The following is a 27,946-nucleotide window of genomic DNA, read 5'->3' as shown; positions in this document are numbered from 1 at the left end:
TCACAGTGTAATACAGCAAAAAGCTTTATTTGCAAAACACCAGAACGTCAGAGGCCAGGTTGAGCAAAATCTTTATTGACCGAGAAGAGCAACCACAAATGATGATAGAATATACAACCCCACCAGCATGCCAGCGTTTTCATAGAAACTGTACAATGTGAAGGAATGTATGGAGCAGGAATTCATAATTATCATCAGAAGAAGAGGATGAGGAAGGAACAAGCAGAAGCTTTACATCCATGTGTTTCGGTACAGTACGAGTTTGCTTCATATTTAGTGTCACTGGTCAGTCGTGTTTTTAAAACCTTCATTCTTCATTTAAATAGCGAGCATGTGTTTTCTCTGGTAGTGTCACCTGACTGTTCATGTCAGTTTTCCTCTGTCTGCGGGTGAGACCAGACGCCGCCGAGGTCTCCGGCAGTGGCGGCGGCAGCAGCAGACGGCGCCTGGCTCAGCCTCCTCCACACCTGGGATCTCCTGACTGCAACCTATGAAGCGATCTGAACGAACGAGAGCAGCGGGGAGGGGGCAAAAATTAAGGCAAAGTGGGGGGGGGGAAGAAAAATCTAAAAATGTTTTTACCGTTTTTCTCCACGTGATCGTAGTTGGTGCTAAGGCCTCTTGGCTAAAAGAAGCGAGAGTGCCAGATTAAAATTTCTCCAATAGTTAACATTCAGTTCCCTCCGATTACAGGAAGCGTTTAGCGTGGAGGGGGCAGTGGGCGTGTGCAGAGCTGCCATTCAGTAACCTGTATAAACAGTCTCCACTACAACAGGGCTACAGGTGGTTATTCGTTGGCAGCGAGAGCGAGCCCTTCGTATTCAGACTATTTGATCGCGAGCGCTGCTCGTGCACACAAGGCATGCTAAAGAAACATTAATCGATACGTAAGGCAGCTACTTTTTATACTTTCCACTCCCTTGTTCACTTTGGCCACGCCTCCCATCTGACAGGGAGCGTGCAAGTACATTTAGAAAAGAAAGAGGCGGCGTAGAGCAGCTCTGAATGAATGTGTTTCGTTTTGTTTTTCTTTCAAGGCAGGTACTGGTAATCATATCAAAAGACAGCGAGCGAGTAGGTGAGCAAAACGAGCGTGGAGCGGTTGGCAAGCGGGCAGACGGGGAGGTGGATGCTGGGGGGTGGTGCTAAGAACAGCTGATTAACTGTGGTGTGAATACAATCACATTACACAACCATTGATACCATTATATAAAAAAGGCAAACAAAAGTTGATTGTACAGTTGCTTTTCCACATGTACTTATACTGAGAGAGGAAGACACCTTTTCGGGGGAGGTGGAGGGCAGGACTTAATCTCTTGAAGCAGTGAAAAACTGGGGGAAAAAACAGGAAGCAGAGGAGGGCGGCGGGCGCAGGAGTAAGGTGCTACTTGGCACAGCTCGGTGGGGCGCATGAGTGCATGGACAGAGGTGGGCTCGTGCGCAACCAATGAAACGTTGAGCAGGAAGGTGTTGATGGACGGACAGACGGGGGGGGGGTTAGGTTGCTGCTACTGCTGCTGCTACTGGTGCTGACAGAGCGGGGCGGGTGGGGCGTTAAGACAGCGAGGCGTGAGATAAGGCATGAGAGCATGAAATGCACGACAAAAACAAAGAAGGCAGAAATGGCGGTGGACGTGGCAGGGATGGGAGGAGGATGAGGAGGAAGATGGAGGAGGAGGGGAGGGGCTGAGGGAATCCCTTGCGGCCCCCCCTACACCCCCAGCTCCAAACACAAAGGCCTCTTTTAGTCTTTCCAGTCTTTCTTGATGTTCAGGTTCCACTCCCAGGACAGGTGGTCGTGCTTGTCGTCGTCGGTGAACTTGGATTTGATGACGTAGTTGCCACGGGCCAGCAGGCCCTTGGGCGCCTCCTCCACCGTAGTCAGGAAGTCGTATTCAGCACCACGCGGCCCATAGCTGCCCACCATGTAGTCTGACTTGTCAACTGTCAACAAACGAGAGGAAACGTTAGATCTTTACATCACGCTCAGCTCAGATTGTGAACAGGCTGGTAATTACCAACGTGTGGGCCATGAAGACACTGCAGGTGGCTGCGAGGAGTCAGTTACAGCAAAAAAAATTTAAATAACAGCTTCACAGGACTTAAATTTTTAAATATACATGGATATATAATTATAAAAGTTTTCTATAACTTCTATAATTTATACAACTTAATCCTGTAAAATAAGATCACTGTGATGGGCTGTCACGAGGTTGCACTGCACAGCAGGAGATGGAGATATTAAGAGAGGAGAGCTGGACGTCAACCCAGCAGCAGGAACGCTCGTCTGTATGAGGGAGTAAGAGCAGCACTGCTAGAGCTCTGCAAAACAACAACCAGCGAGATCCTCGTGTGTCAGAAACAGGAGCACTCCCGTTCCTCCTCCACACTCTTGATCTGGAAAACCTTCATGTGGATGTGCCATCCTGGAGGAGCTAGACTGAAACTGAATGGGCTGCAGGGAGCAGCTCACTCTTATTTTGGGGAGTGCTCTTGTTGCCTCTCCTGTGAACCTGTTGTCACTTCAATTTGCACCAAAAAAGGTGAAACAGATTCACAACAGTGTAACGGCACTGCCTTTGAGTCATTCTGTGATTCCCTGAAATTGTTATTAAAATAAAAATCCAATTAAATATTTTTTTAAAAGAAGCTAAACATGCAAAACACAAACATAGGCTTTAAAAAGAGCCTGAGTTAGCCGCTTCAGCTCAGTAGGTAAGCAGGCGAGTGCAGCAGTCCCAGCAGCTGTGACTCTCCTCTCCTCACTTTCCTGTCTGTCTTCACTGCTCCACCATCCAATAAAGGCAAAAATGTTCAAATAATACTTAAAAAAGTAGCATTTTGTGAGAGGCTGTTTTCAATAACTTATAAAGCTTCAGGCCCTGAAGAAGCTCTGAATCACAGGAGGTCTCAGGATTGTTGCTTCACTGTTTGTTCAGCTTGTAACAGTGTTGTTGTGACATGAGACGTCTTATCAACTTTCACTCGCCTTAATTCAGAGCTGCTGTTACATCTGTGGTTACTCAGTATTACCCATTACTCTGTGACTCAGTATCCCCTCTGTGTGCTTAAGCACTCTTTTATCTCTTTCATTGTAAGGAAAAAACTTTTAAATTTACTGATGAAGAGAAACATTTAAGTTGTGTGAGGGGTGACTGTGAGACTGAGGCCTGTACGTGTTTGAACGTAAACAAATGTGCTGTAACTGTAGCTAACGCGCCAAGGAGAGACAAGATTTTTTTAAACAAAGAGCCAAAGTAAAACTCCCAGGTTACACAGGCTCATTTCAGCTCGCTCCAAAGGAGCCTTTTTGATCCAGGAAAAACACCGATTCAACATCAGCGGCTGGCTCAATAATCAGCCCCAAACTGACATTAATAGCTCATTTAGCAAAGTAACAGCTGTGCATGCTTGTATATAAAAAGACTGATTAGCAGCACAGCTAATGAGCCTCTGGTTGTGGTAGGCTGCTGTTTGGCTGTTAGCACATGATCAGCTTTACATGCAGGAGCTGCATCCAACCAGTAACGCTGATCTTCAGAGGAACTGTGTTTGTACAGACGTTTTTCACTCACTCTTCATTCCTTTCCTGAACGTCTGCTGCACATACTTCAGCCCCGATACGATCTCCCTGTTCACCTGAGGACACAAAGACATTGCATCAGACATGTGACAGTAAGACAGATCAACAAGTCTATGGCACTGTGCAAAAGTCTTGAGCTGGCCCTCATTTCTTTAAACTTTGCTTCCAAGGAGCCAGACTTTCTTCTGACTTGATCAAAAGTTCTTGAAGAAAGTGGTTTTTGGACATTGGCTGCTTTTTCACTCATTTTCAGTCTGTGGACCTTTTTCTATAAAAATGTTTTTTTTCCTGTTAAACTAATTAACCCTGAACTGTGAATAATTCAAGCTTAAAAATGCACCTAACTTGAGGGTGAACCAACATTGTGTATAAATATAACATCAACTCGTTATTGGCTGCCTCTCACAGAAACAGAATTTGGTCCCATTTCTTGTATGAAACTATAAAAATGACAAGGATAACACAGTCTGACAGGCATAAAATACCATTTCTGCACCAAAAAGATGATTTCCAACATGCTTTTAGCTGAAAACTGTTTTTAAGCTGATAAAAATACTCTTTTCATCCTGTGAGCATCTACTACAATTCTCCTGCTACCAATTAATGTTTTAATGAGAGCGCAGATGACCTGACACCAATTACTTTGAGATTTTGTATTTTTTGTTATTGAGTGGCTACAGATGGCTCTTTGTGGCTCTAAAACCTGCTTTGTAATTGTGATGTGGTTCCAGATAAATAACAATGTGTGTCTCTTGTTGTTTTGTTGCTATGTACATCGTCTGTGCCTACATTACACTCAGTGGATTCAGAGGAAGTGAGCAATATTTCCTATAGTTAATGGCAGGAAATAAATGTTTTTAATATCAAAGCCTCACTGAGCAGCAATCTGCCAACATTGAGCTCCTGTGCCAACAATATTTCTGTAAAATGTGCCTTAGAGGATGGCTGTCGAGTCCTGTCCAGTGACCCAAACTTCACAGATTTGAAAACATCACTATCAGTGGAACAGCTGTACTTTAACATGGTCTGCAGAAAACAAGGACAGATCACTCATTTCTTAAACGGACCAGCAGCTCTCACCTTAAAGCTGATCTTTATTCTGTATTCTACTCCCTCCTTCAGGACAAAGGCCTGCTTCTTAAAGGCTTCCAGGTCTCCTGTGAGCAACAACAAACACAGACAAATCAATATAAGGTCCAAACCTCAGTGACAGTTCACTTCAGCATTTTTTAATTTCATCTGTTATAAGGACTAGTGCCATTGATTCATTCATTCATGCAATCCTCTCACTCTCACGCTGATCAGTCTTCGCTAACTTCGCTAACCTGCTTAGCCGCGACCCTTCCTGTGTCGTGTCCTGGCTCTTTGGCCAGGCTGCTGTTACTATTATTATGGTCTTGGATTTCATTAAGCTGCTTCCCCAAGAGCGACCCACAGGTCATGCAGATGGGGGAACTTGAACATCTTGGACTGTAGCTGTCGACAGCAGCCCTCCCTCTGCTGTGGAGATCCGTTGTGAGCTTGACAGCCACTCAAACACAAACCTGCAGCAGGTGGCGCTATGCTGAGCTCACAAAGGCAGCAGAGGAGAACAATACCACCGTCATCAGCTGCAGTCCAAGATGAGACTTACTGGAGAGGCAGCTGAATATATGATTTCTCACAAATAAATTATTGAGTAAAACATTTGCACAGGAAAGCTGGTAAAAAGCGAGAGCTAGACAGTCTGCAGGGCACAGATCTGTTAGGACATCTGATTTCACTTCACAGTGACTTTGTTTGTTATTGTCTCTTTTGGCAAAAATGAATTTAAAAATAAATTTAAAACACAAATGCATGAAGGTGTAAACATCAATAAATCATATAAAATCAAAAAGGTAAAATTACACAATTATCTAAAGTACTGAGTTTTTATTAACTGACACAATGTTGATATTTCACAGCTGTAGTGAGCGCACAGTTACCACCAAAGTACTTGTTACGCTGTGAGAGTCACACACGTCTTTACCCTCATGTTTCAATCTTAAAGATTCACTGAACACATGTTATCGTAGCTCCTGGAACCATCCACTAACATCGTTTCACTCTGTAGACCTCAAACATTACTGTGAGATAACGAGGTGTTAATTATAATGCAGATCGTCTCTTTTAGATCACGATCGTGAGGTGAAGCTCACGAGCACAAACTGAGCTGCTTCTATTCTGAGCACTCGCACACTGCTCCATACAGTGAGCTCACACTTTAGCCTCTAAGCTTTTATTTTACATCTACTTTACATTCTGGTAAGCTGGAACTAAAACAGTGTATGACCTTAGATTTTAGCACCGAGCTGCTGACTGTGACTGTATCGGTTTATATTAAAAAGAAATAAAAACGAGTGGATCAAACTTGGAGGTTAATCGACCATAAACAATTTAAAACTGCTTTTAATTAGAGACGTCAGGCTGTTTCACCAAAACAGGATGAAAACGTCACCAAAGCATCTTGTCTTTTGTTTTAAACGATGTGCACCTTCTACCTTTACAGCAGCACCTTCCTTTGTTATCTACCCCTTCCTGAAAGCACAAACCCAGCAGCTGACTGGTCAAATGTTGTTAGCAATGTTCCCCACAGAGTGACATGACCCGAAAGCATTTACATGGAAACCACGATGGGAGCTCTTCAAATGATCCAAATACTGAGGAAAGCTGCTTCGGTGCTTCCTTTATTGCCTCCCTTAGCAGAGCAACACTGGCGAATGGTTCATGGCGAAAACACCATCTACTACTAACAGAGAGTCTTGTTAAAAGCACAAGTTCCACTGGATCACTTCTCTAAATGGAAGTGTCCTAATGTCTTAACAAACGTGCTTTTTTCCTGTATACACTCTGTTACTCTAGTACAGAAAACAAAGCTAAGATTAAAAATGTGCAGAACATAAGTGATTAAGAAAAGAGGCGACACAGGAGAGATTTTTGGACAAGGAAAGCTTTTGGTCTAGAGAAAGTAAAGTTATTAGTTGTCATACTTCTACGCTACAAGCCTGTCGAGCAAAAACGCATATGAGGCTCAGTATCGTGCTCAAGGACACTACGTCAACTGGCAACTTAATAACTGACCTTCTGATTGGTACCCCTTAAAATCACCCACTAATCTGTAAACCACTAATTTAATTATATCTGAATTTAAAGGAAAACCTCTGCAAAATGTTTTTTGGTTCAGTAATTTCTTGTTTGTTTTTTAATTACACTCTTAAATAATCCAGATTATAACAGTTTCAGTTTTTTGCCTTAATCACGCCGCCCTGCGTGACACATTTACATCCCTCCCTTTGTTTCCTACAATCAGTGAGTCCTCGGGACACTAAAATCCTCTGGCAGTCCCGTGGGAGCTGACTGCCATGCTGACCTGTTGTTCAAAGGCCTCTAAAAAAGGCTTTTAAACTGAGCTGTTTCTAGTATGTTCTTGCTGAGTAGAGTGTGTCCTCCTCTTCCTTTGAGTCCTCTTAAACCCAAGCTTCACAAGAAACCAACAACAAAGAAGGAAGTGAGCCCAAAGAGACTCAAACCTCTGCAGAAACTAAGAAATATTTTAAAGTTCAGAAAGTTAGTGTTCCAGTTTTATTTCCTGCTCCTGAAGTACAAAAACAGACAACTTACACTAATCTTTGCTTCTTCTGCTTTTCCTTCTTCGTCCTGCAAGCTTCTTTTTATCACAGTCTCTGTGATCACAGAAGTAAGAGTCTTATATTTTGGGCCAGTTTGTAAGTCAATTGAACCCGAAACTGTGAGGGCGCGTTTTATCATCAACCTTATTAAACGTTTTGGTTCCTTGCATAAGAGGAGAAATGACTGTGCCATGAAACATCTTAAAAATATTAGTTTCAGGGACTTTTTATTGAAAAGCAAAACATGTTTTATCTCCAAATACAAACACAATGGGGACAATTCATTTTAACGTCTCCTTAAGGGGGTGGGGCACTTTTTGCCTTAACAGAGTTCAATTCAGTGTTTCTTAAGCCTGACAATATTCAGCTTTAAGGACAAACACACGAGCATAGCTGAGGGCTATCTGTGACTTTAAACTAGAATTAATGGCAGGATTTTTGAAAAAGTCACAATCAGCCAAACTGGACTGTTGTGCCTTTATTTACCGTGTGGACAGTCACAACTTTATCTGAGAAAGCAGTAAAAGCTGCAACGAGGAACAGGACAAAATGTCCTGGACTGATCCAAATCTAGGCCAGCTGGGCCCAAAGCTGCTCCAGAGGAGTGAGAAGATGCAGTTCAGACCTACAAGATTATAAAACTCTGGAATAATTTACATTAACTTTTAAATTAGTGCCACGAATTAAAAAACTAAATCCAGTCGCTGTAGTTTGTCCATTTCTCTCTGCTTCTGGGATGTGTCGGTAAATCTTATTAGTAGCAGATTCAGACCTTCACAGAGTAAGTGCTGCTGGATGGAGTTATAATAGGCAGAGTCTGTACTGGGGGTGCAGGACAAGCACGTCTGAGAGCTTTGAAACAGGATGAAAATGATTCGAAAGAAAATAATGGTGTGAAAATGTGATGGAACAACACGTTGTTGACTTTGGCAGCGGGGCCTCGAGTCCCCCACCACCACCACTGAAGGAGATTTACTGGCCCATGAGAGAAAAAAGGCATTTCAATTATTTTATAGATGGGAGCCGGGAAATTAATTTTCCCAAGGGGCAACATGCGAAACGGGGACTGTTGGACGGCTGCACCAAGAACACGAACTCAAAGAACCTGCTTGATATTAATTTTGTCTCTCTTATTAACTGTTATGGTTGCGGGTCGATTTTACAATAAGGCAACAATAATGTATTTATAGTAACCCCAGATTATTTCATTTAATATAACATCAATATTTGGTGTCACATGATACAAAATATCGCGATACTATCCAGTATAGATTTTTCACCCCTACTTGTTTGTGAGTTTGTCTCAGCAGTTTGCTTCACAGGTGAGCTCATCACTCTGAATGAACTCGAGGATGCTCAATTATATCCTCTCATATTTACAATTATTTTGGTGCGGCTACTCAAGAAACTTGAAAATATCTTGCACATACTGAACTCAGCAGCAGATTCCTCTAACTTTAAACAAAATAAAAATTGAAAAAATAACTGAGGTGAGGATGTTGGCGGGACACCGAGTTATCCAGGTACTCCTTGAGTCACGCACAAATGTTTTTTCCACAGTGCCAACCACGATCGCTGCACATGCACATGGGTATGAAGAAGGTGCCCAGGCAGCTGGGAAATAGCAAACAACTGAAAACCTAAAGCAGCGGACCAGAAGAGACAAACCCGGAAACAAACATAACTGCGGGCCACTTATTAATAATCCTTCCCCAGGTTCCCCTACGGCAGCGGTCAGCAACCTTTAACACTCAAAGAGCCATTTGGACCCGGTTTCCACGCAAAAGAAAACACTGGGAGCCGCAAATACTTTTTGACATCTAAAATGAAGTTAACACTGTATATATTGCTTTTTACCTTTATGCTTTGTGTGAACAACTAAGGTGTGTTGCGTATGAAATCCATGAAGTGCTACAGAGAAAATTACATTTTATTCATGTAATTAACACATTTTGAACTCTTAAAGAAATATAACAAATGGAAAGGAAACTAAAATGAACCATGTAGCAAACAAAAACTGTTGTGATATATAAATCACCTTTGGGCTTTTGGAGCCTTGACCTGAATTTTAAAAAAAATAATTGGGGAAATAAGCACTATGCTGCTGAAAAATGAAAAATAGATATTTGCAAAATTCTGCCTAAACATGTATTTTACCTGGTTAATGTGTGTGCCTCGCCTCGCCGCCTTAACGTCTGTGGTATCTATGCTGATGTGTTGGTGTGTGTCGGGCTGTGAGCTGCAAAGCTACAGCCGGCTGTATGCGTACAGCAACCGTGTGTGAAAAGTGGTCAATAAAGAGATGCTGAAAAGCGTGTTCATGCAAACATCGTCGGGTCTGCCGTGATATGTTTACAATGAGACTTCTGCTCCTGAACCTCTGCGCACAGCGTCTGCAAATCGGGGCTGTACGAAGTCACTTTATCTTTACGCAGGACAGTAAGTTGTCATCTGTGAGACGTGAGCGGTGTTTGTTTTTAACATAGTTCACGGTGGAGAACAGCTGCTGACATAATGTGGATCCAAAGAGCCATAACTGGCCTACCTGGGGTTGGAAGTCTCGATAAATGCACGGCGTTTCGGCGGGTACACCGGCTTCCGCAAGTGTGACGCTTATATTGAGCGATGAAAAAAATAATAGAATATAATTTTATTTTTATATTTCAATATTACAACAATCTTCCAATTTAGAACTACAAGTTAAAAAAACTAACATAAAGAAAATATACTTCAGCTAAATACTTCTAATTTATTTTCCCAAACCACGCGGAGCCGCACTATAAGGACTAAAGAGCCGCAGGTTGCCGACCCCTGGTCTACGGAAACCCGTAGGAAGGATCAACAGTTCCATTATGGCGCCATTAGTTATCAAACACTGAATGTTGGGGTTCAATCAGAAACTTCTACTTGATTTCTGCCTGAACACAGACTCACCACAGAGGTCCAGGACCAGCGGCTCAGGAGCACTATCACAGACCAAACTCATCCGGATCACCTGGACGTTGGGAACATTGGGATCTGAGACAAGACCAAAGAAACAGGTGATTCAGTACAGATGTAGCAAACATGCTAAACATGTGTCTCATACTACCCAGATTACTGCTGGCTGCTCCATAGTTTATATTCATAACTTTTATTTATCCTTAAAGACACTTTAACGTCATTTTCACATGCAGTCTGCTAAACCCAGACATTTATAGGAGGTCTGCATGTGATGTAAAAATCAGCTACGTGTTTGAAGTGTTTGAACTCAGGGGAGCTGAAATCAGGACAGGCTGCTGTAGTTGGGACAGATTCTGCATTAATTACTCTTCAGTTTGTTCTCAGGCAACAATTCAAACTTTCTCCTCACAGCAGGAAGCGTACTGATCATCAGTGTTTGACAGACAACACTAGGCCACAGGTTACTATAAAGACATACAACTCCAGCTTAGTCCTGTTTTTTTAATAAAATGCACAATGCATCAAACAGGATGTAACAGTTCAATGACAAACCAAAAACAACAAAAACATCTGCTTTATTGTAACACAGCACCACCTTCCTGCACTGTGATACCTACAGGGACCTCTTCTGTATTGTTGAAGCGGTGAACAAGAAACACATCAGAGTAATGGACTTTAACGTTTATCATTAAATCAAATAAACATATTTTTCTGTTTTTAATTAATCACTTCTAAAGAAAAACCGAGATACAATTTGAACTGTGGTTTTGCAGAACCGTTACACACACACTCAGACACACACAGTGTATTACCAGCCTCAGAGATCCCAGAGCCAAGCAGGGCTTCCTTATATTTGCGTAGGCTTTCGTCATCCTTATCCAGCTCATGGATCTCCTTCACTGACTTCTGGGCTGGAGGTTTGTAGTTCACTGGCTCTGGCTCTTCATTTTCAGCGGCGATAGCTGCTAGCTGCTCCGTAGTCACGTCATCGTCAGCCATGTCTGGAGGGGGGAAAAAATGTGAGTGATGGTATAGCGAGCATGGAAAGAAAGCAGGTGGGCAGACGTCCTATATTCTTACTAACACTTGTCTCTTGGGGAGGCAAGTGTTTTGTTGTAAACAAAAAGACAAACTCTGCTGTGTGTAGCATTTTATGTCATCTAATCTCACTTCTTTGAAGTAGTAATAATGAGAGGGGAGTCATGAACGAGGCGTCAAGCATCCCATGATGCAGTTATTTAGGTCAGATGAAAACAACTGTGTTCCCCTGGCATGGATGACATGAGTCTGGTCTTTTTCACCTCTATTACATTCAACCAAGCAACAGCTTCACAGCAGTGTACACCGCAGTCGTGTATATTTGTTTTTCTCAGCGATGTTATCAGGGAAGAGTTTCAAGGATAACAAGAACAAGGAATAACATTTGTTTTGTCCTCATAAACCTCCAAGTAAGGAAGCCATCTCATTTATGTCAGGAAAGCAAGATGATCGAGTTAACCTGATGCAGAGACAATGGGTTTGTGTTTCATTTGCACAGAAACTAACTGTGTTCCCGTTTTAAGGAGGCTAATGCCCAAAAACTTTCCACTGCTCAAACGCACAGTGTAACAAAAGCAGGAAGAGCTGTGCTTGGACCGAGAGTCTTTAAGCTCACATTAAAGCCCCCCTCCCACCCACAGCAAAACAGAAAAAACACAGGGCCTGAATGCACCACTGCCACTCTAGCATACATCGCTTACAATTACACTTTAGTCCTGGTTGTGTATCTTTAATCACTTAAGAGCAGCCACTTTGATGTTGTAAATAATTACAGGAGCATTTTTTAAAAAAACCTAAAGGACAGCTCTGCACACAACGAACTCTCAGTAATGTGGAAAAACCAGCAGAGAGAATTCAGGACGTAAACTCTCTTTGCTCAGATGCAGTGACTCTACTGCTTCACAGGGCTGCTCCATTATGACAAAAAACATCCATGCCTAGACTAGACATTTAAAAGAATGTCAAGCGCATGAATGGAGCCATTTGAGGTGGTCTGGGCATCTGAACAGGACGCCTCCTGGACAACTCCAACTTCGAGAGGTGTTTCGGAGACATAGGAGGAGATTTTAAGAAACAAGATGTATTTACTGAACTTAGAATATTTTACAGGGGATTTTCTTAGGATTTATGTACAATTTCAATAAAATGTTTTATTTAATAAATAGATAAATGTAAGAAATAAAGGGGTACACAGCTGTGGTGGAGGACGTACAAGGTTATGACATGGGGAGTACTCTTAAGGGAAACTGCTGGTCCCTGCCAGCCTGCAGCCTGTACTGCAGGATGTTTGTGGTAGATATTGGAGCTGCCCACCTCAGAAGCCCTGCAGCAACAGCCACAAACTCAGTGATAGCAAACAGTTAAGAGTTTGGGTGAGGGATGCTGGCAGGTGTACTCGTTTTTCTTTCTTCTAGAACATGTTCGCCTATGGAAACTTCGTTAGTTTTTCTCCTTCTAGGCAGACCAGGTTTTTCCATCATCTTGGTCAAAGCTGAACACGAGCGAGTCCGAGCTTTCAGGGAGGGGCGAAAGCTCACTGCTGTACAGGAAAAGGACCAAAACAGAGCCGATGTGTTTCCTCTGACTATAAAAGTTAGTGAAATAATGTCAACATGCACGCTAGAAAGATCTGATGCACCATGATCGTTTTAGTCACTATACTCTTGATTTTTTTATAATCCGTTCTTATTCATTAGGTGATATTTAACTAGGCTGGACATTTTTCACAACTGGTAAAAAAATTAACTGCTAAGTCAACATCACTGTAATCTGCTTCAGTTAGTTCAACAATACAGCAAACGTAGCTGTGAACTAATTGTACCTCCATCTCCACCCAGCAGTGCTCAGCCAGCAGTGTTTAATACCTCCATGACATTCGTTTACATTTCAGCAGCAACAGATGGATTAAATGCTCCAGCTCCGAGTCTCCAGCCTCAGATGCAACACTGTGTAAACTGTAGCTGTAACTAAAAGACTGGAAGTTTGAAAAGAATTGTGGATAATGCAAATGTCCCAAATAATTTTAGTGATTAGTGATTTTTGTGATACAAATCGTAAGTTTGAGTTTGTCTGCATACCTCTCTCTTCTCTTATGAACTGCCTAAACTAGCAGGCATCATAGAAATGTCTATAAGCAGCACACACGTGAACTATGCGAGGAGCCGCAGCCATAAACATGCCTGAGCAGGAGCCAAAATCCTGCTTCAATTTTCCGCTTTTCTATTCCTTACAAATGCACCATTATATATACACAATTTCTTGCACCTGAAGGAACCAAAATTGTGTGACTAAAATAAGACTTCAAGAACATCTTCAAAATGTGATTATTAGCTGCTGGTTGCACAAATTCTCCTTAATCAAGCAGAGCCTTTAAACACCAAACTTTTACTTTGGTCAAGTTTCTCTTGCGACTTCAGATATACCTTCCACTCAATAAAAATAAAATGCATTATTAGAGCCATGTACAATGATAAAAAATAACTGGGTTTTTTTAATGCAATCTTCATTTGAGTTCATGTTTTGCATAACTAAATTGCAGATTTAACTGAGGTCAAATTTAGATCACGGTTACTCGACGAGGAGTGAAACTCCTGGCATTAACTCTTAGTTTTTTATTTAGATTTTTGGTTTGCATGGTCTCCCTGTTACGAAATTTCTTAAAGCTAAATATTTTTCCCACTGAGCACCGTGCAAGTACATCAGTCTTTTACTGGTAGCTTTTAGATTTTATTGTCTCACAAAAGGCTAATTTAATCCCTTTATACACTGCTATCTTATTCTGTGAGACCATATAATAATTTATTACTAGGCAAGCTCCATTTACTTTATTCTCCAAAGTTTGGTCAATCGGGCAACACAGAAAGTGATCATTCTGACACAGTTTTATGCAAAGTGTGACCCTAAAGAGCCGTGCTGATGGGCAATCAGCAGTTTTTTTTCATAATGTGGAAAACTGATGTGTTATTTTTCTTCAGCTCACTTTTATAACTGATGGTTGGTTCAGTAAATGTGTACTTAAACTTCGTGACACTGAGGCTCTGTTTAATCAGAAGGTCAGTGGATTGATTTCCTCCAGTCCATCTGATACCGAACCTCGAGTTGACCCCGATGCATCCATCGGAAGGTCAGAAGGTGTATGAATGTGTGTGTGTGATTAGGTGAATGAGGCATTTTGAGTGCACAAATTAAGCAGAAAGATGCTATATGAGTACCAGTCCATTCACCATTGTAGAGAAAGGGAAACAATATACAACTGTCCACTTTAGCTCATACTGGGCTGTATGTGTCCCACCTAAATTAAATTGGCCATCACTGATTTTGACCTTGAGTTGCACTTTGAGTGAGCTGTCAACCAAAACTCAAGTGAATAAATTTTAGGATATTCACTTTGTATTGTTACTAATAAAAGCATAAATGTCCCACTGCCTGCTCAGCCGCTTTTTCTCCACAAAGTGAGGAAATAAAATATTTATATTTAACCTCATATGATTAAATTTGGACAACTGAAGATGTTTTCATGAGGAGTAAGGACACCTGTAACGTCAATACCTCACGGGATTAGCACAGGTCTGAAATATGGAACAGTCACATTTTCCAGATAGTAGAAGTTACCTTTCAAATGAACTATCGTGCATGCGTTTAAGCACTATGGTTCTCCTGTCACAAGCTTTTCCATTTGAGCAAACATACAATAAAAAGGTTAAAAATTTAATTTCTGGTAAGCTCATAATGTATTTTAGATTTAAATAAATTTGTATAATAATATTTGTGCTTTTATTTGAGGAAAGCTGAAAAAAATCCCATGTTTTATGAATTGTAAAAAAAAGTATCCTCGTGTGTTTTCACTTTCAACAGTTCACGTGTTCTCACAGGACATGATGTAAGAAGTTAATAAAAGTGATATTAAGAAGACTCCCCTTGTGCTGTCATGCCAAATATTAACATTAGGACATTTCATGAGTGGACTAGAACCCAGTTTGACAGACTCGCCCCACACAGCCTTCAGCAGGCTCGCAAACAGGACGGGAAGCTTAAAGAAACTTCAATTTCACAAACAGAGGAAGCATGCGGGAGCCTGTAGCCTCATCAGTGCAGTGTGTCACTAACGTTTACATCCTCTGTTTGGTGTTGGGTTCTTTTGGGTTCATCTATTTTTGTATCAAACACTAAGAACAACAACCTGCAGGGCAACAGCCAATCCAGACTGTTACCCCTGCCGGCCTCATGCAAACATTAATAACAAATACAGAATTTAATAGAGACATGGAGGTTTCTGCCTGCTGTAATTTTGAGCAGCAATATAATTTAAATTACGGCGACTGGTGCTACCCCTTTGTTGCCTTGTTCTTAGGTTATCGCATGCACAAGATTTTCAGAAAACTTGACCTCTGACCTTCAGGTTGAGTTCCCTGAGATATGCAGATAGATAATTCCTATAGTAATAATTTGAAGCTCCGAGGTTGCCTCATTCTCGAGTTATCGCATTCCAATCTTAGGTGTCCGTACTGGCCGCCCGCACGGCAGGGAGACAACAATACCCTGCAAACAACAATGTTTTGCACATGGACGATGATGTCAGGGATCAACGATGGTCAAGGTTAATGTTTGTTGTGCATTTTTGTGCATGTTAGTCAGCGACCGTGTGCGTGTGTCTGTCTGTTTAATGCCGTCTGTAATTGCTTTTTAAAGAATCATCATGATGTTACAACATGTTCAGAACCTGCCGACGGCTTACTTAATAATAATTTACTATCCAAACTAACAGCCCCACGTCAGTGCTTAAAGTTTTGCGGACCCCATGCATGCTTTTACTGACCTGCAAGATAAAAAAAAAAACAAAAAACAACTTTTATTTGTTTTTGTTTTTTAACTATAAATAAAATTTAATTTAATGTGTATGACATTATTTATGTTTTATATTCATCTAAATCTGAAAAACAATGTTACAAAAGCCTTGAAATAAATCTAGTCTAGTACACCCTGGGCTGCTGCCAGTTTAATTGAGTTAACAGTTAATCTGCATAAATAGGCTTTTATTCTAACTTCTCTAGCTTTAACATGGATTTTTCTCTGTGTAAGGAAAACGGTGGCCTATGCGAGGAGCTGAAAGTTTGCTTTATGTCATGTTTGCGCTGGTTGTTGATGTGGATAGACGAAGGACTCACACCAGCTGTTTATCAGAAAGGTTTTAATAGTTTTGGACGAGACAAACATGTTTTCTTTTCACTGCAGCTGAGTTCACTTTCTCGGTAACAACGCCACCTCCCCGCTTTTCACCACGTGTCTGTAGACAGACTGTGGCTCCACGTTAAACTGTGACAGCATCATCTCCACAGCTGCTGTTGTGTTTTCCGTCTTTTTGCTGAGAAATGTAGGAACTACCTGGCGTGAATCTTCTAATACTCCACGTCACTATTTCATGTCTATTTTAGTCACAAATGTGGATGAAATGCTTACAAAGCACTGAAGCAAAGAAGTTACATTGAGGATTTTTTTGTAATCAAGTGGTTTGCATTAATCAATAAATACGGAAAATTTTCCTCAAATACTAACATATAAAAAAAATCTGAGCCTGACCTACACAAGAACTGGGAATATAAAATGTCTTGTAGGAGCAGTCGAAAATAAGTGAGCCAAACTCTTCTCAGCTTTGAGGTGATCATCTTAAGCGACTACCAATGTGAGTGAATTATACCACTGATTGATTTATCACTGGGTGGTAAATACATTAGTGGGTTACCTAAGCAACCAGAGTCTGCTATGTCCACCAATGCAACCAACAACCTGGACACAATGAGCAAATATATGTGAACCGGGCTTCATAGCTGCTACTATATAACCATTTATTATAAAATAAATATCTTCTGACAACTCCTTTCTTTACAGCTTTTGTAGGGTTGGAAATACAGACTCACCTCCTTGTATTAGTCATGTGTAATTTATTTGCCAAAGAGAAATTATAAAATATATTAAATTATATCTTGTTATTCGTCTTTTGCATTTATTGAATTTCTTTCTTTTCTCATCCACTGGGCTTTTTAAGTAGTTAAATATGTTACGTTAGTGGCCCAATAGTAGCACTGAGGAGAGAATGATTATGGGGACCTGCATTGACACACCTTACCAAATCTGTCAACATTCCTGCTTTTCCCAGTTTCTCCCATATTTTAGGACCATCCACAAGCATGTTTTCCATGTTTATCTAATATTGCACAAGCTGCCAGACTGTCTATGAAACAGTCTACGCATAGAATGCATAAAAACTGCATGCTATTTCAGCACATCTGTCATTGGTCCAATCTCAGCGCAGAAAAACCAGGTAAGGGTTAAACAAACTAACTGCTACCTTAGCTGTTTGACTGTTTTAAGTCTCTTTAGTGCAAAAATTCAGTAAAGAGCGACATAGTTGGCACCTTCAGACGTGCTTAGCAGGGAATTATTAAATTTGGTACAGTTAGAAAGAAATTAAATCAAACTGAGCTTTATAAAACATTAAGTTAGTCGTTAACAACGTATAAATGAAACAGTAAAAACAAAAATGGCGCCCTCTTTCAACCAAAGTAGTGTCACCAAAACTATTTCACACATCACTGGCTTCCTCCTGGTTATGCTAACTTAATAAATCAAAGTTATACCGTGTCATCAAAACAGTTTCTCATATCACAGTCAGGTGAATATGCAAACTGAAAGTCTCCAGATCTCCAGAAAGTCTTATAATTTCCAAATGTTGCAGCATTTCCTTTTGTATGATCTGAGAAGATCTGAGCTCCTGTATCAATTCGACATCACTGAAATAGCGGTACACTCATGTTCAATCCAGCCATGATGCACGCCATACACAAGCCAACAGTTTGTTAACAGCTGAAAGGGACTCCAGCTACATTCAAGAACAGCAAAGAGGGGGAATGAGATGCTCCAAGGGAGTAGCTGTGTTTGCTTCTTTAAAAAAGAGAAAGACTTTCGCTGTGGGGGCGTGAGTTTATTTCTAGGGGTGCAACGATACACAAAATTCACGGTTCGGTTCGGTTCGATACTTTGGTGTCACGGTTCGATATTTTTTCGATACAAAAAATGTTCATGCATTTTTAATTTGTCATTTATTAAAATTATAAATATATATTTTAACTCAAAAGTACAGTTTTTAAATTTAACGCTAACCCTTGTGCGTGTTTTTTATTTTGACAGCGAATGCGCACCTGCGGACCACTTATGTGCAGCCCTGGTTATTTAGCTCATCATATCCAGCCACAGAAATTATTTTGTCCATGAAACCATAAAGCTGCACTTTCTTTTTGCCTTATAGTCTGATTTGTCATAACTTCTCCGTTTTGTGGTAAGCTTTTCTTTGGCTGTCACTTCTTCACCCTGACCTGTCTTATTTGGCTCAGCAGAACTGAAATGCTTTTACACACGCACTCACATAAGCTCAGCGATTCTCTGCGCTATCAACCTCTCACATGTTTAAGCTGCGGGAGATTTCACTTGTCATGTTTGCATAGTAAGCTAACGATTAATAAGACGATGTCAGAGGAATTGGTGCACAAATTATCATCACTCACAGATCAGTGCTGTCGCTCTCTATACACAGTTCGCACGATTGCAAAGTGAAAGCAAAAAAACAAGCGCAAATTCAAACGCGACTTCAATATGTCACATATTGACAGTGGCTCACCGATGCCAATGACATAATTACCCAGCTACATTTTTGAAAGAATGCAAAAGCATTGACATATATTTTTCCTACAATAGCCCGACGGGCAGGGAAGAGATAGATTTTGGTAGCCCGACTGAAAAAATCGCTAGCTCCGGGACGTCGGGCTAGCGATATTGCGAGCCCTGTATCTGATTGAGGAATAACTCATCTTTGGAAAAGAGAGTTTATTACAGAGAAATGTCTCTTTCCAAAATAAAAGCTATACTATCCGCTTCTTCTGGGCTATATTCTCAGCAGCATAAGGAGAATCATGTGCTAACAGCTGTCTAAATGACTCGGCTAAAGTTAGTAGCATGCTTGCTTTTTTTTGTCTGCTTCCACTTGTCTTTGCACTAGGATGATGTCGGCGTAAATGTGCAGTCATATTCGTTGTGTTCCCGCTAGTGCTTTCAGGTTAATCTCGTTGAAATGACCTTAACGTCACAACACGGCAAATCTCCGTTAACGAGCTACCGCCGATAGCTCCGTGCATGGGGCTAGACGGCCAACACGTTAACGAGCTAACTGCGCTAACACACTAGCTCCCACCCATGTAATTGAGCATTGCGTGGCACATCCAACATACTGTTTTACTTTAGTCCATGACTCGCTTACCTTCAGGGTCATACGTCACATGAAAACCAAAATAATTCCAAACGCCAGATCTGAATGAGGGTGGGGAAGGTGCCCTGCGCTCTTCCTTCTGACTATGCTGTCTGTGTTGAGCGCTCAGTGGATCTGCGCTGGACAGTGCAGCCTAGGCGGAGTAGTTGAACGCAGATTCACTGAGCGCTCAACACAGACAGCATCGTCAGAAGGAAAATTGATAAAATAAATTACAAATGTTGTATTGTTCGATACATATGCGTACCGAACCGAAAGCACTGTATCGAACGGTTCAATATCGATACGAATATCGTTGCACCCCTATTTATTTCTCTGCTGTGAAAACGTTAACGCCAACAAGTAAAAAGTCAACAAACCGGCGCCAAAGTGCCATTACATCTATCTGACCTTCATAACGGCAGCCTGTTAATGAGTAACTCCATGTGCAAAGAATTTAAGTTTTGTTAAAGTGTAATAGAGGCTAACAGATGATTATTTATTATTTAGGTTCATTATCAAATCATTTCACACTCTATACACACCTGACAGAAGAATGAACCTATATATAAACCTATATAAAGGCTCACTTATAAAATAATAAGAAATAATAATAATAATAATACTCTAATATATCATGTAATCTCTAAATCGTATACATTTTTGTTCATAAACTAGCTCTTGGAAGGTCTGACTGTCATTTTGTCGTTTGTAATCTAGGTGAATCTAATCCCAGATGAACAGAGTAACAATAACATATATTAAAAACAAAGTGTAACTTTTCTTTTTGTGGGGCTTTTTTTAACGTATTGATCTCTAACTAACACACAGAATTAATAGTTCGTTGGTCAAAGTGTGTTATTGTTTGCCTTAGGCAGGCATATAAACACAAAGACTTTCAGAGTTTCCTATATTTATTTTTTCTGCATTAAATTAAATTAAAAACAAAACAGCTCTTTCAATGAAATTTAATGAACGCATGTTTATTTTAAAGATAATATCACGGATCTTTGCAAATTTTCCTCAATTATGTATTATCCGCGAAAAACCCCAGATGAACCGCAGCTGCCATGGTGATAAAATAGTAAATATATCTGTCATTATTAGCCGGGTAACAAACCTCCTTTTGACAGCACATCAGTTTACTCACGCCACTGGTTCATTAGCCTGAACGATTAAACTCATTAATACTGAACAATGTGGCTCAACTTTTCCTGCCGCCGACCCCCCCTCTCACACAGGGTGGGACTGAGGAGCGAGACAAGTGGCTAGCTCGTTAACCGCTGGGAACAATTCAGCCGAGCTAACCGGAGCCTGCAGCTAACATTAGCATGACAAGTTATCATCAGCTGACAGGAGCGGGCGCGACAACGGAGCGGCTTCACGGACGCGCGCCGGTTATGGTTGCTCTAGAGAGGGCGTTAGAAGCTGTCCTCGAAGCTGGAGACGCTTACCTTTAAATTAAACGCAGTAGTGTTTTCAGGAGCTTTTGCAGTAAGTGCGTTCGTTGCTCTCTGGGCTCTCCTGCAAGTATGGCGAACAAGGGGACGGCGCCGCCCCGTGCGCCGCCCGCGCGTCACGTTCCCGGGAGCGGGTCCGCGGCGCGCACGCCCTACGTAGGTGACGCGCTTAACAGCTTGTGTTTAGTTTTGGGTTCAGTGGGATAGTTTCGCTCTGCTGTCACACTTTGTACTGTGATAAAAGGTACAGAGGATAACGGGACATATTTAAAACTGACTTGTGTATTAAAAAAACACTGATTGCTTCTAATACTTACTTGTAAAACCCCTTGAAGTACATGTTTGTTTGTCTGATTTAAAATCTTTTGTGTGTGCAGAGGCAAATTCTTACAAAACCTACACCTTCTGATAATTTTTCTTTTTCTTTTTTTTTTTTCTTAAGAAAGTTCTCACTGGACACTACTATGCAGTTCCTGTGAACAACTAAGTACACCCCAATAATCATTTCTGTATGACTTTATCAGTCTCTTGTCATTGTGAAAGAATTTCAGCTCTCTCTTCCTTACAGCGCTGATTCAGTTCATTGAGGTTTGTGGGCATTTGTTTGTGTACAGCGCTCTTAAAGTTCCCACCACAGCATTTAAATCGGGTTGAGGTCTCGTCTCTGCAACACCTTGATTCTTTTCTTTTTCAGTCTTTCTGTTCCTGTTTTGCTTGTTGTTCTCCTCTTGCATGGCCCAGCTTTGGGAAGCTTTAGGTGTCAGACAGATGGAGTCGCCTATACAAAAGTTACACATTTACTTATACTGGAATACAGTTGAATGTCATCTGAATGACTGCGTGGCGTCTAGGTGCTGTGGCTACAAAGCAATAATTTTTCTTAATCATATATAATATGTGGCACGGGTGTAATGAGCCATAACTTCAACCTAAATCTTTTTTATTACCAATTTATGTGTTCTTTCCATCTAATTCAATTAGTTGTTTTCTGTTTCTTTGTTTTTTTCTGGCCCTTTCCTGGTCTCTTTGCTAATGGCCAAAAATAAAAGCCATTATTATTTATTAATAACCAAGGACCAGTGCCTCGGGGCACTGACTGCAAACACTGTTGCCTTAAGTCTTCAGTGAGGCAGGGACCGGCATCCCCGTGTGGATCATTATCGCACAACTGCAGTTGAAAGATGCAGAAGTTGTAAAGCCAATGGCCTTAAAACTAGTTATCAGTTACATCAATTCTATAACATTCTGGAAGCCAGTGTTCAAATGCAAAAATGAGTGCAGGAAGTAAAAAGGCTTTTGCAGTAGTCTAGACATGAAGAAATACAAGTCTTGTCTTGAAATCTGTTTACATTTTTATAAAATTATAAGATAAAACATGACTACATTAGTTTCACTGTGTGATGCTGAAAGTTATCAGTTAGAGCTACGAATTATCGAGTAATTCGAATAACTCTATTATAAAAAATTCTTAATACAAATTCTTTGTTTCGATGCTGTTTAAGGCACGGCTCATACCACTGTCGCTATGGAAATGTGAAACATTTGTGATTTAAAAACAGACCTGAAATGGTACTCAGGAGCAATGTTAACCCCACACACACTGATAACACAACAGCAGCAGTGAGGATGACACTGGTGCAGTTTGCACACACGCTGCGAAGAGCAGCTGAGCTCAGGTGGAGCGAGAGAAAACGTGTTTCTAGTGTCCAAAACAGCAGCTCTGTAATCAGCAATAAAAGCTTTACTGGGAAGTAAAGGTAAACTTCATATACATCATATTTTATTGAGTTTGACCTTCTGAATGTACCTTAAGTTATTTATGCATTTTTTACTTGTGTTTTTGTTTAAATTTCATTTATTTGCACATTAATACAAAGGGTTTTGTTGTCCTTCTTGACAAACTTTTTCCATTGGGCAGGGATAGCTCAGTAGGTAAAGTGGTCGCCCCATGATCGGAAGGTCGGCGGTTCGAATCCACTTAACGGCTACCCTGAGGTACCCCTGAAGTACCTACACACTGCTCCCCGGGCGCCTGCTTAGTGGGCTGCCCACTGCTTCACTGAGTGAATGGGTCAAATGCAGAGAAAAACAAGTAATTTCCCCATGGGGATCAATAAAGTATCCATTATTATTATTAAAACATTGCAAGGAGTTCATTTTGAAAAACCTGCACCGCCCTCCTTTGTATATTTAGTATTGCTCATTAGAGAAAAGTATTTCCTATCCAATTACTTGATTAAATAACCGAGATTACTCAATTTCTAAGATAATCGGTTGCTGCAGCCCTAATATCAATTCAGATACTGAACATATGAGAGACACCACCAAGAAGACGGAGCAAAGACAATATGAAGAGGTACAAGCAGCAAGATCAAGATGTTGATCTTGTATGAGGAAGAGTACCAGTGGTAGAGACTTCTCAGGTAATTCATTGTGTGGTGCTTTGAGAATGCACCATTACAAAGACAAAGGCTTTAGTTTAACATGGTTTCAGTAGTTGGCCTGAACATGGCCAGTCAACATTTGGCACCACTGTGAGGAGTCCAAGAAGACGAGAGACGTTTTTCTAAAGATGACTCAATATCATGAATTTATGTACAAAATCCTTTGAACGTGTCCATGTGTCAAATATACAGTACTGAGTGACAGAACCAGTGTACATTAAAATGCAACTTTTTTTGTTTTTAAATTTACATTCAGAAGTCTGTCATTCAACCATGTTTATACAAAAAAAAAAAAAAAAAAAAAAAAAAAAAGAGAACAAAGATTCTCATTACAGGTTTAAGGCAACAACAGTTCCTGAATCCTGATAACATGGTTTTATGGTTATAAAAAGAGAAAATTTGAAAATAACACCCAAAACAAAAAAATGGTCCATACAAAATGTCTTTAAAACACAAGGGTCTGATCCATCACATCTGATTAGCCAAAATAAAAAAATGATAAAAGGAACGGGAGCATCATCCCATCAGAGTCCTTTTAACTGGTGTCCATCTTACACTAAGATGAAGAAAAAAAGAAGAAGAAGAAACCGATTAGAAAATTGTGTTCACAGTATTATCCAAATAATTAAGGAAACTGATTTTATGCAGCCTGATTACATACCTCAGCATTATAGGCATCCAACTGGGCATCAAGTTCCTCTGCAGAAAGCTGGGGTCTGTTTCCTCCTCCCCTCCCGCGGCCTCTAAAACCTCCACCGCCACCGCCGCCTCCACCACCACCTCCTCCTCGCCGCCTTTCAACCCTGGGCTGACCGAGCCTAGTCCGATCAAAACCTTTGTTTGAGCTGCAAACAATAAAAAGAAAGAGGGTTACTCCAGAGAACCTGTAAAAGCCTAACAAGCTCCCCCCACCCAGATAAATGGAAGAAAATTAATGGAATTTGTTGTCGATTTTGCAATAAATCACTTATCAAATCTCAAAATCCGTGTAATACATAAATTGATTTTTTTTTTTTTTTTAACTGCGTAACATCGTAACCCATTTTCAATGCCTATGTCATCACATTAACCCATCAACCTTGATTTACAACCCCAGATCCTTTTTTTAAAAACAAAAAAACATACCCTTGTGTATTCTGTGTGTTCTGTGTGTCGAATTCTAAAGTGGCTTGTTGGATTTTCATAGGGCGGCCTGGCGGGAAAAAAAATAAATAAAAATAACAGAAGTATAAATTTAGTTAGTTACCATTAACAACACCCATGTGCACACGCCTAAACAAGAGAACAAGCATGGGAACAAATCCTCACCATCAAGCGGTACGCCGTTATAGTGCTTCATGGCTTTCAGTGCATCTGCCTTATTTACAAAGTGGACGTCTGCAGTTCCTTTACTGCGACCAGACCGATCATAGTGTATAGATGCCTTCTTCAACGCTCCGAACTCAGCAAACAGCTCCTAAAAAGTAAAATCTGGAAAATCAGTGCCATTCCTCAGCATCTGAGGTGAGCAAAATAGATCTGAGCTTAGATAATTACCCTGATATCAGAATCAGAGACACCAAAGTCCAGATTGGAAATCAGCAGCTTGCTGCCGTTTCCTCCGCCATTTCCACCACTGTTTCCTCCGCCGTTTCCACCACTGTTTCCAGCACGTCCACCAACATGCTCCTCAAACATATCGTGCTGCCATTTATCAGGCAACTCTCTGGGCTGTGGAGACAAAAAAATTAAATACAGGCTTAGTTTGTGTTTTGTTCTAGGAAACTCAGAGTGCTACTATGATGGCTTAAAGCACTTGAATATTGAATGTCTGAAGGCTATTGAAAAATGTAATCTAATAACCAGTTTATGGTCATTACTCCCTATAAACATCACGGGAATCAGGCTAGAGGCATCATCCAGGTCTTCACAGGAGGAGTCCATTCAAAAGGGATGAGAGTCTTTCTTCAGTGCCTGAAAACACTCTTCTTTCCACAGAGGTGGTGACAGTAAGGCAGCGAGTTTCCACAGGTTGGAAAAAGCCCCATGTTAAGTATGCGGCCAAAAAAATGAAGCAAAGGCCCCACTTTGAAGCAGTTTTGTCAGGAGGCAAACAAAAAAAAATAGTTTGGTAGACAGGATTTCGGCTCTTTTTGCTCGAGCAGGCTATAAAATGCTGACAAAGCCAAAAACAAAAAACAACAACAGCAAAAAAAAAAAAAAAAAAAAAAAAAAAAAAAAAAAAAAAAACACTGCAGCGAGGGTAAAACATCCATATCAATCACAGCAGCCGAAGAAATACAAGAAAACAGGCACAGAAAAGTCCCTCAGAGTCCATGCTGGTTCAGCTCCTAGCTTCTGTTACTGTTAACTGAACCATGCTAGTTTCCGGAAGTCCGTAATCACGTAATTACACCTTTAATGACGCATTTTAAAATACATTTCCAATATTTTAACTATTTTCACAATTTCAACCGCTTTTCTTCCATACCCTCGTGTACGGCGTGGCTCTGTTGTTTCGGTTGAAGTTGCTCTGTCGGCCCCGCGCCGGCCTCGACGGCCCGCCGCCTCGACCTGAGCCTCCAGCCCGGGCGAACGTTCCTCTCCCGCGGCCTCTACCTCCGCCTCCTTTCTTGCTCATCTTGATAATGTCGTCCAGAGACATGTCCATCTTATCACCCATGGCGCTGTTTAAACTTCACCGACAAAGAAGACGGACAAAGACTACCGACAAAGCGTGCAGAGGAGGCTGTTTATAAGCTACCGGCGGCGCGATGTTGAAATTGACGGAAATGACGTCAGAGGGAAGCTTCGCTGACGCAGAAGCTCCGCCTTTTGAAAAAAAAATACACTTTAATAGTAAACGATTAATATGTAAATGAATATGTAGCATTTTCTATATTTAAAGGATAAGTGTGATATATAATATTTTTACATTTCCAAAACACAATGAAGTATCAAAAACCGTTTTGCTTGATATAAGCAGGACAGATTTAAACAGAGAATTCGGTTCAGTTATATTTACTTTTTTTTTTTTACATAGCACCAAATCGCACCAACAGTTGCCTCAAGCACTGAGAATAAAACCTACAAAAGACAAACGTTCAATTTCTGACCATGAAAACTACAAATAATTAAAAAGTAATATTTGGCAGGGAATATCGTAAATAAAGCAGCTCAAAGCTTGTGGCCATCAAAAGATAAAAAAAAAAAAAGTGATTTAGGAGAAGATTTCAAGGAGGTCCCTGACTCCACAAGCCCTAACTTTTTATGGTTTGGTTGATGGCAAAAGTTTTTATTACCATGATGATGGACTTCAAAGGCCTTGTGTTGGCATCTGAGACATATTGGGTCAACATTTCTGCTTTCTAGCTCCAGACACAAAAGTTCTTTAAAAGCAATCAGTAAAATGTTTAAAGTGATTCTAAAAAATATAGGGAGCCAGTGTAGAGAAGCCAGAATCAGAAATATTTAGACAAACTGTTTTGACTCATTCTTATACAGTATTCTTCATTAAACTGTTATATGTAAGTGATAGATTTGTTTTAACTGAAATATCACTTTGTGAATGTTTATGAAAAGTTAAATTCAAGTCAACATTTTAAAAGAAATAACAATAGTAATAAAAAGAGGTAGCGTTAATATGACAGAAGAACACAAATGAATAAGAAGTTCTTCTTCTTACAGGGATTAAACACAGCAGAAAAAAAAGGAATCAAACTTTTGAAAATTAGAAATATGTTATATTAGAAGATCCGCTCTGATGTAAATTATGATTTTTTTCTCATGCAATTTAATAGTTTGACATTTTCCAAACACAAAAAGCACCAATTTTATACATGCAAATAAAATCTGAGATTGTGTACTAGCTGCATTTTCACTGTTACTGCTGAAGTAGTTTAGTAGTACTTTGATACCACAGATAAGGAACAAAGTTTAGCAACATAGTTTCGGTAAGCTGTAACCTGTAAGCAGCACTGTCAACGGTCATAGAAAAAACAACAATGACCACCCAGAGCTGTTACTGAACTGCTTTCAAACATTGCCTGAGGATTTCAGTTGGTGGCTTTAATTTGCAGAATAATTCGCATTACACTGAGAGCCTAACCGTTTATGTGTCTGAAACCCACCTACAGGCCCACACCTTTTCCTGCATCCTCCTGACTGTTTACATGTTTCACACCACTGGTGCTTCTACAAAAACTAATATTCAGCAACAAGTGTATTTAAAAATGATGAATTTAATCAATCCAACAAACCAATAAGTGAATTAGTTTGTTGGATTAGATGTGATATTCCAGTGATTTATTAATTTAATGAAAAGTTTGTTATATTTTCTGACACTGATGTAGAAAACATGTTTGATTTACTGTAAGTTTTAAAATGATGAAATGATATTGATTGTGGACCTACGTAGAGTGATCAGGTGATCCTTCTTTTTGTGGGACTGTACAGCCTTTTTATCCCGCAGGCAGAAACCTTTCTAAAGTGTTTTTATTTCATGACTGAAGAAAACAGCAAAGATTCCTGCAGGTCAACATGTCAGTACAAAGGTC

General features: G+C 40.5%; 2 protein-coding genes across 2 annotated transcripts; both read right to left on the bottom strand.

Moving 5' to 3' along the window:
- Window positions 1–54: 54 nt before the first annotated feature.
- LOC101469679 (rho GDP-dissociation inhibitor 1) lies at window positions 55–21,105 on the bottom strand. Its single transcript, XM_004538764.5, has 6 exons — window positions 20,962–21,105; window positions 10,986–11,174; window positions 10,165–10,248; window positions 4,664–4,740; window positions 3,576–3,639; window positions 55–1,944 (listed from the first exon to the last, which is right to left on the bottom strand). The coding sequence occupies exons 2-6, from the start codon at window positions 11,170–11,172 to the stop codon at window positions 1,745–1,747; spliced, it is 612 nt and encodes a 203-aa protein (XP_004538821.1). The 5' UTR covers window positions 11,173–11,174; window positions 20,962–21,105; the 3' UTR covers window positions 55–1,744.
- Window positions 21,106–22,720: 1,615 nt separating this feature from the next.
- LOC101469959 (THO complex subunit 4) lies at window positions 22,721–26,188 on the bottom strand. Its single transcript, XM_014411963.3, has 6 exons — window positions 25,882–26,188; window positions 24,948–25,121; window positions 24,720–24,867; window positions 24,537–24,603; window positions 24,073–24,256; window positions 22,721–23,967 (listed from the first exon to the last, which is right to left on the bottom strand). The coding sequence occupies exons 1-6, from the start codon at window positions 26,071–26,073 to the stop codon at window positions 23,947–23,949; spliced, it is 786 nt and encodes a 261-aa protein (XP_014267449.3). The 5' UTR covers window positions 26,074–26,188; the 3' UTR covers window positions 22,721–23,946.
- Between the last annotated feature and the right edge of the window lie 1,758 nt (window positions 26,189–27,946).

The sequence above is a fragment of the Maylandia zebra genome, linkage group LG6 (genome assembly GCF_041146795.1).
Source record: "Maylandia zebra isolate NMK-2024a linkage group LG6, Mzebra_GT3a, whole genome shotgun sequence".
Lineage (NCBI taxonomy): Eukaryota > Metazoa > Chordata > Actinopteri > Cichliformes > Cichlidae > Maylandia > Maylandia zebra.
Note: the sequence above shows the minus strand (reverse complement) of the source record. Positions and strands in the feature narration are given on the sequence as shown.

Coding starts and splice junctions, on each gene's coding strand:
- LOC101469679 (XM_004538764.5), bottom strand. CDS start 11,172: ATGGCTGACGATGACGTGACTACGGAGCAGCTAGCAGCTATCGCCGCT. Junction 10,249..10,985: donor CTCTGGGATCTCTGAGGCTG/GTAATACACTGT, acceptor GTCTTGTCTCAG/ATCCCAATGTTCCCAACGTC. Junction 1,945..3,575: donor GTTCAGGAAAGGAATGAAGA/GTGAGTGAAAAA, acceptor GTTTGTTGACAG/TTGACAAGTCAGACTACATG.
- LOC101469959 (XM_014411963.3), bottom strand. CDS start 26,073: ATGGGTGATAAGATGGACATGTCTCTGGACGACATTATCAAGATGAGC. Junction 24,604..24,719: donor TAACGGCGTACCGCTTGATG/GTGAGGATTTGT, acceptor TTTTCCCGCCAG/GCCGCCCTATGAAAATCCAA. Junction 24,257..24,536: donor AACACACAGAATACACAAGG/GTATGTTTTTTT, acceptor TATTGTTTGCAG/CTCAAACAAAGGTTTTGATC.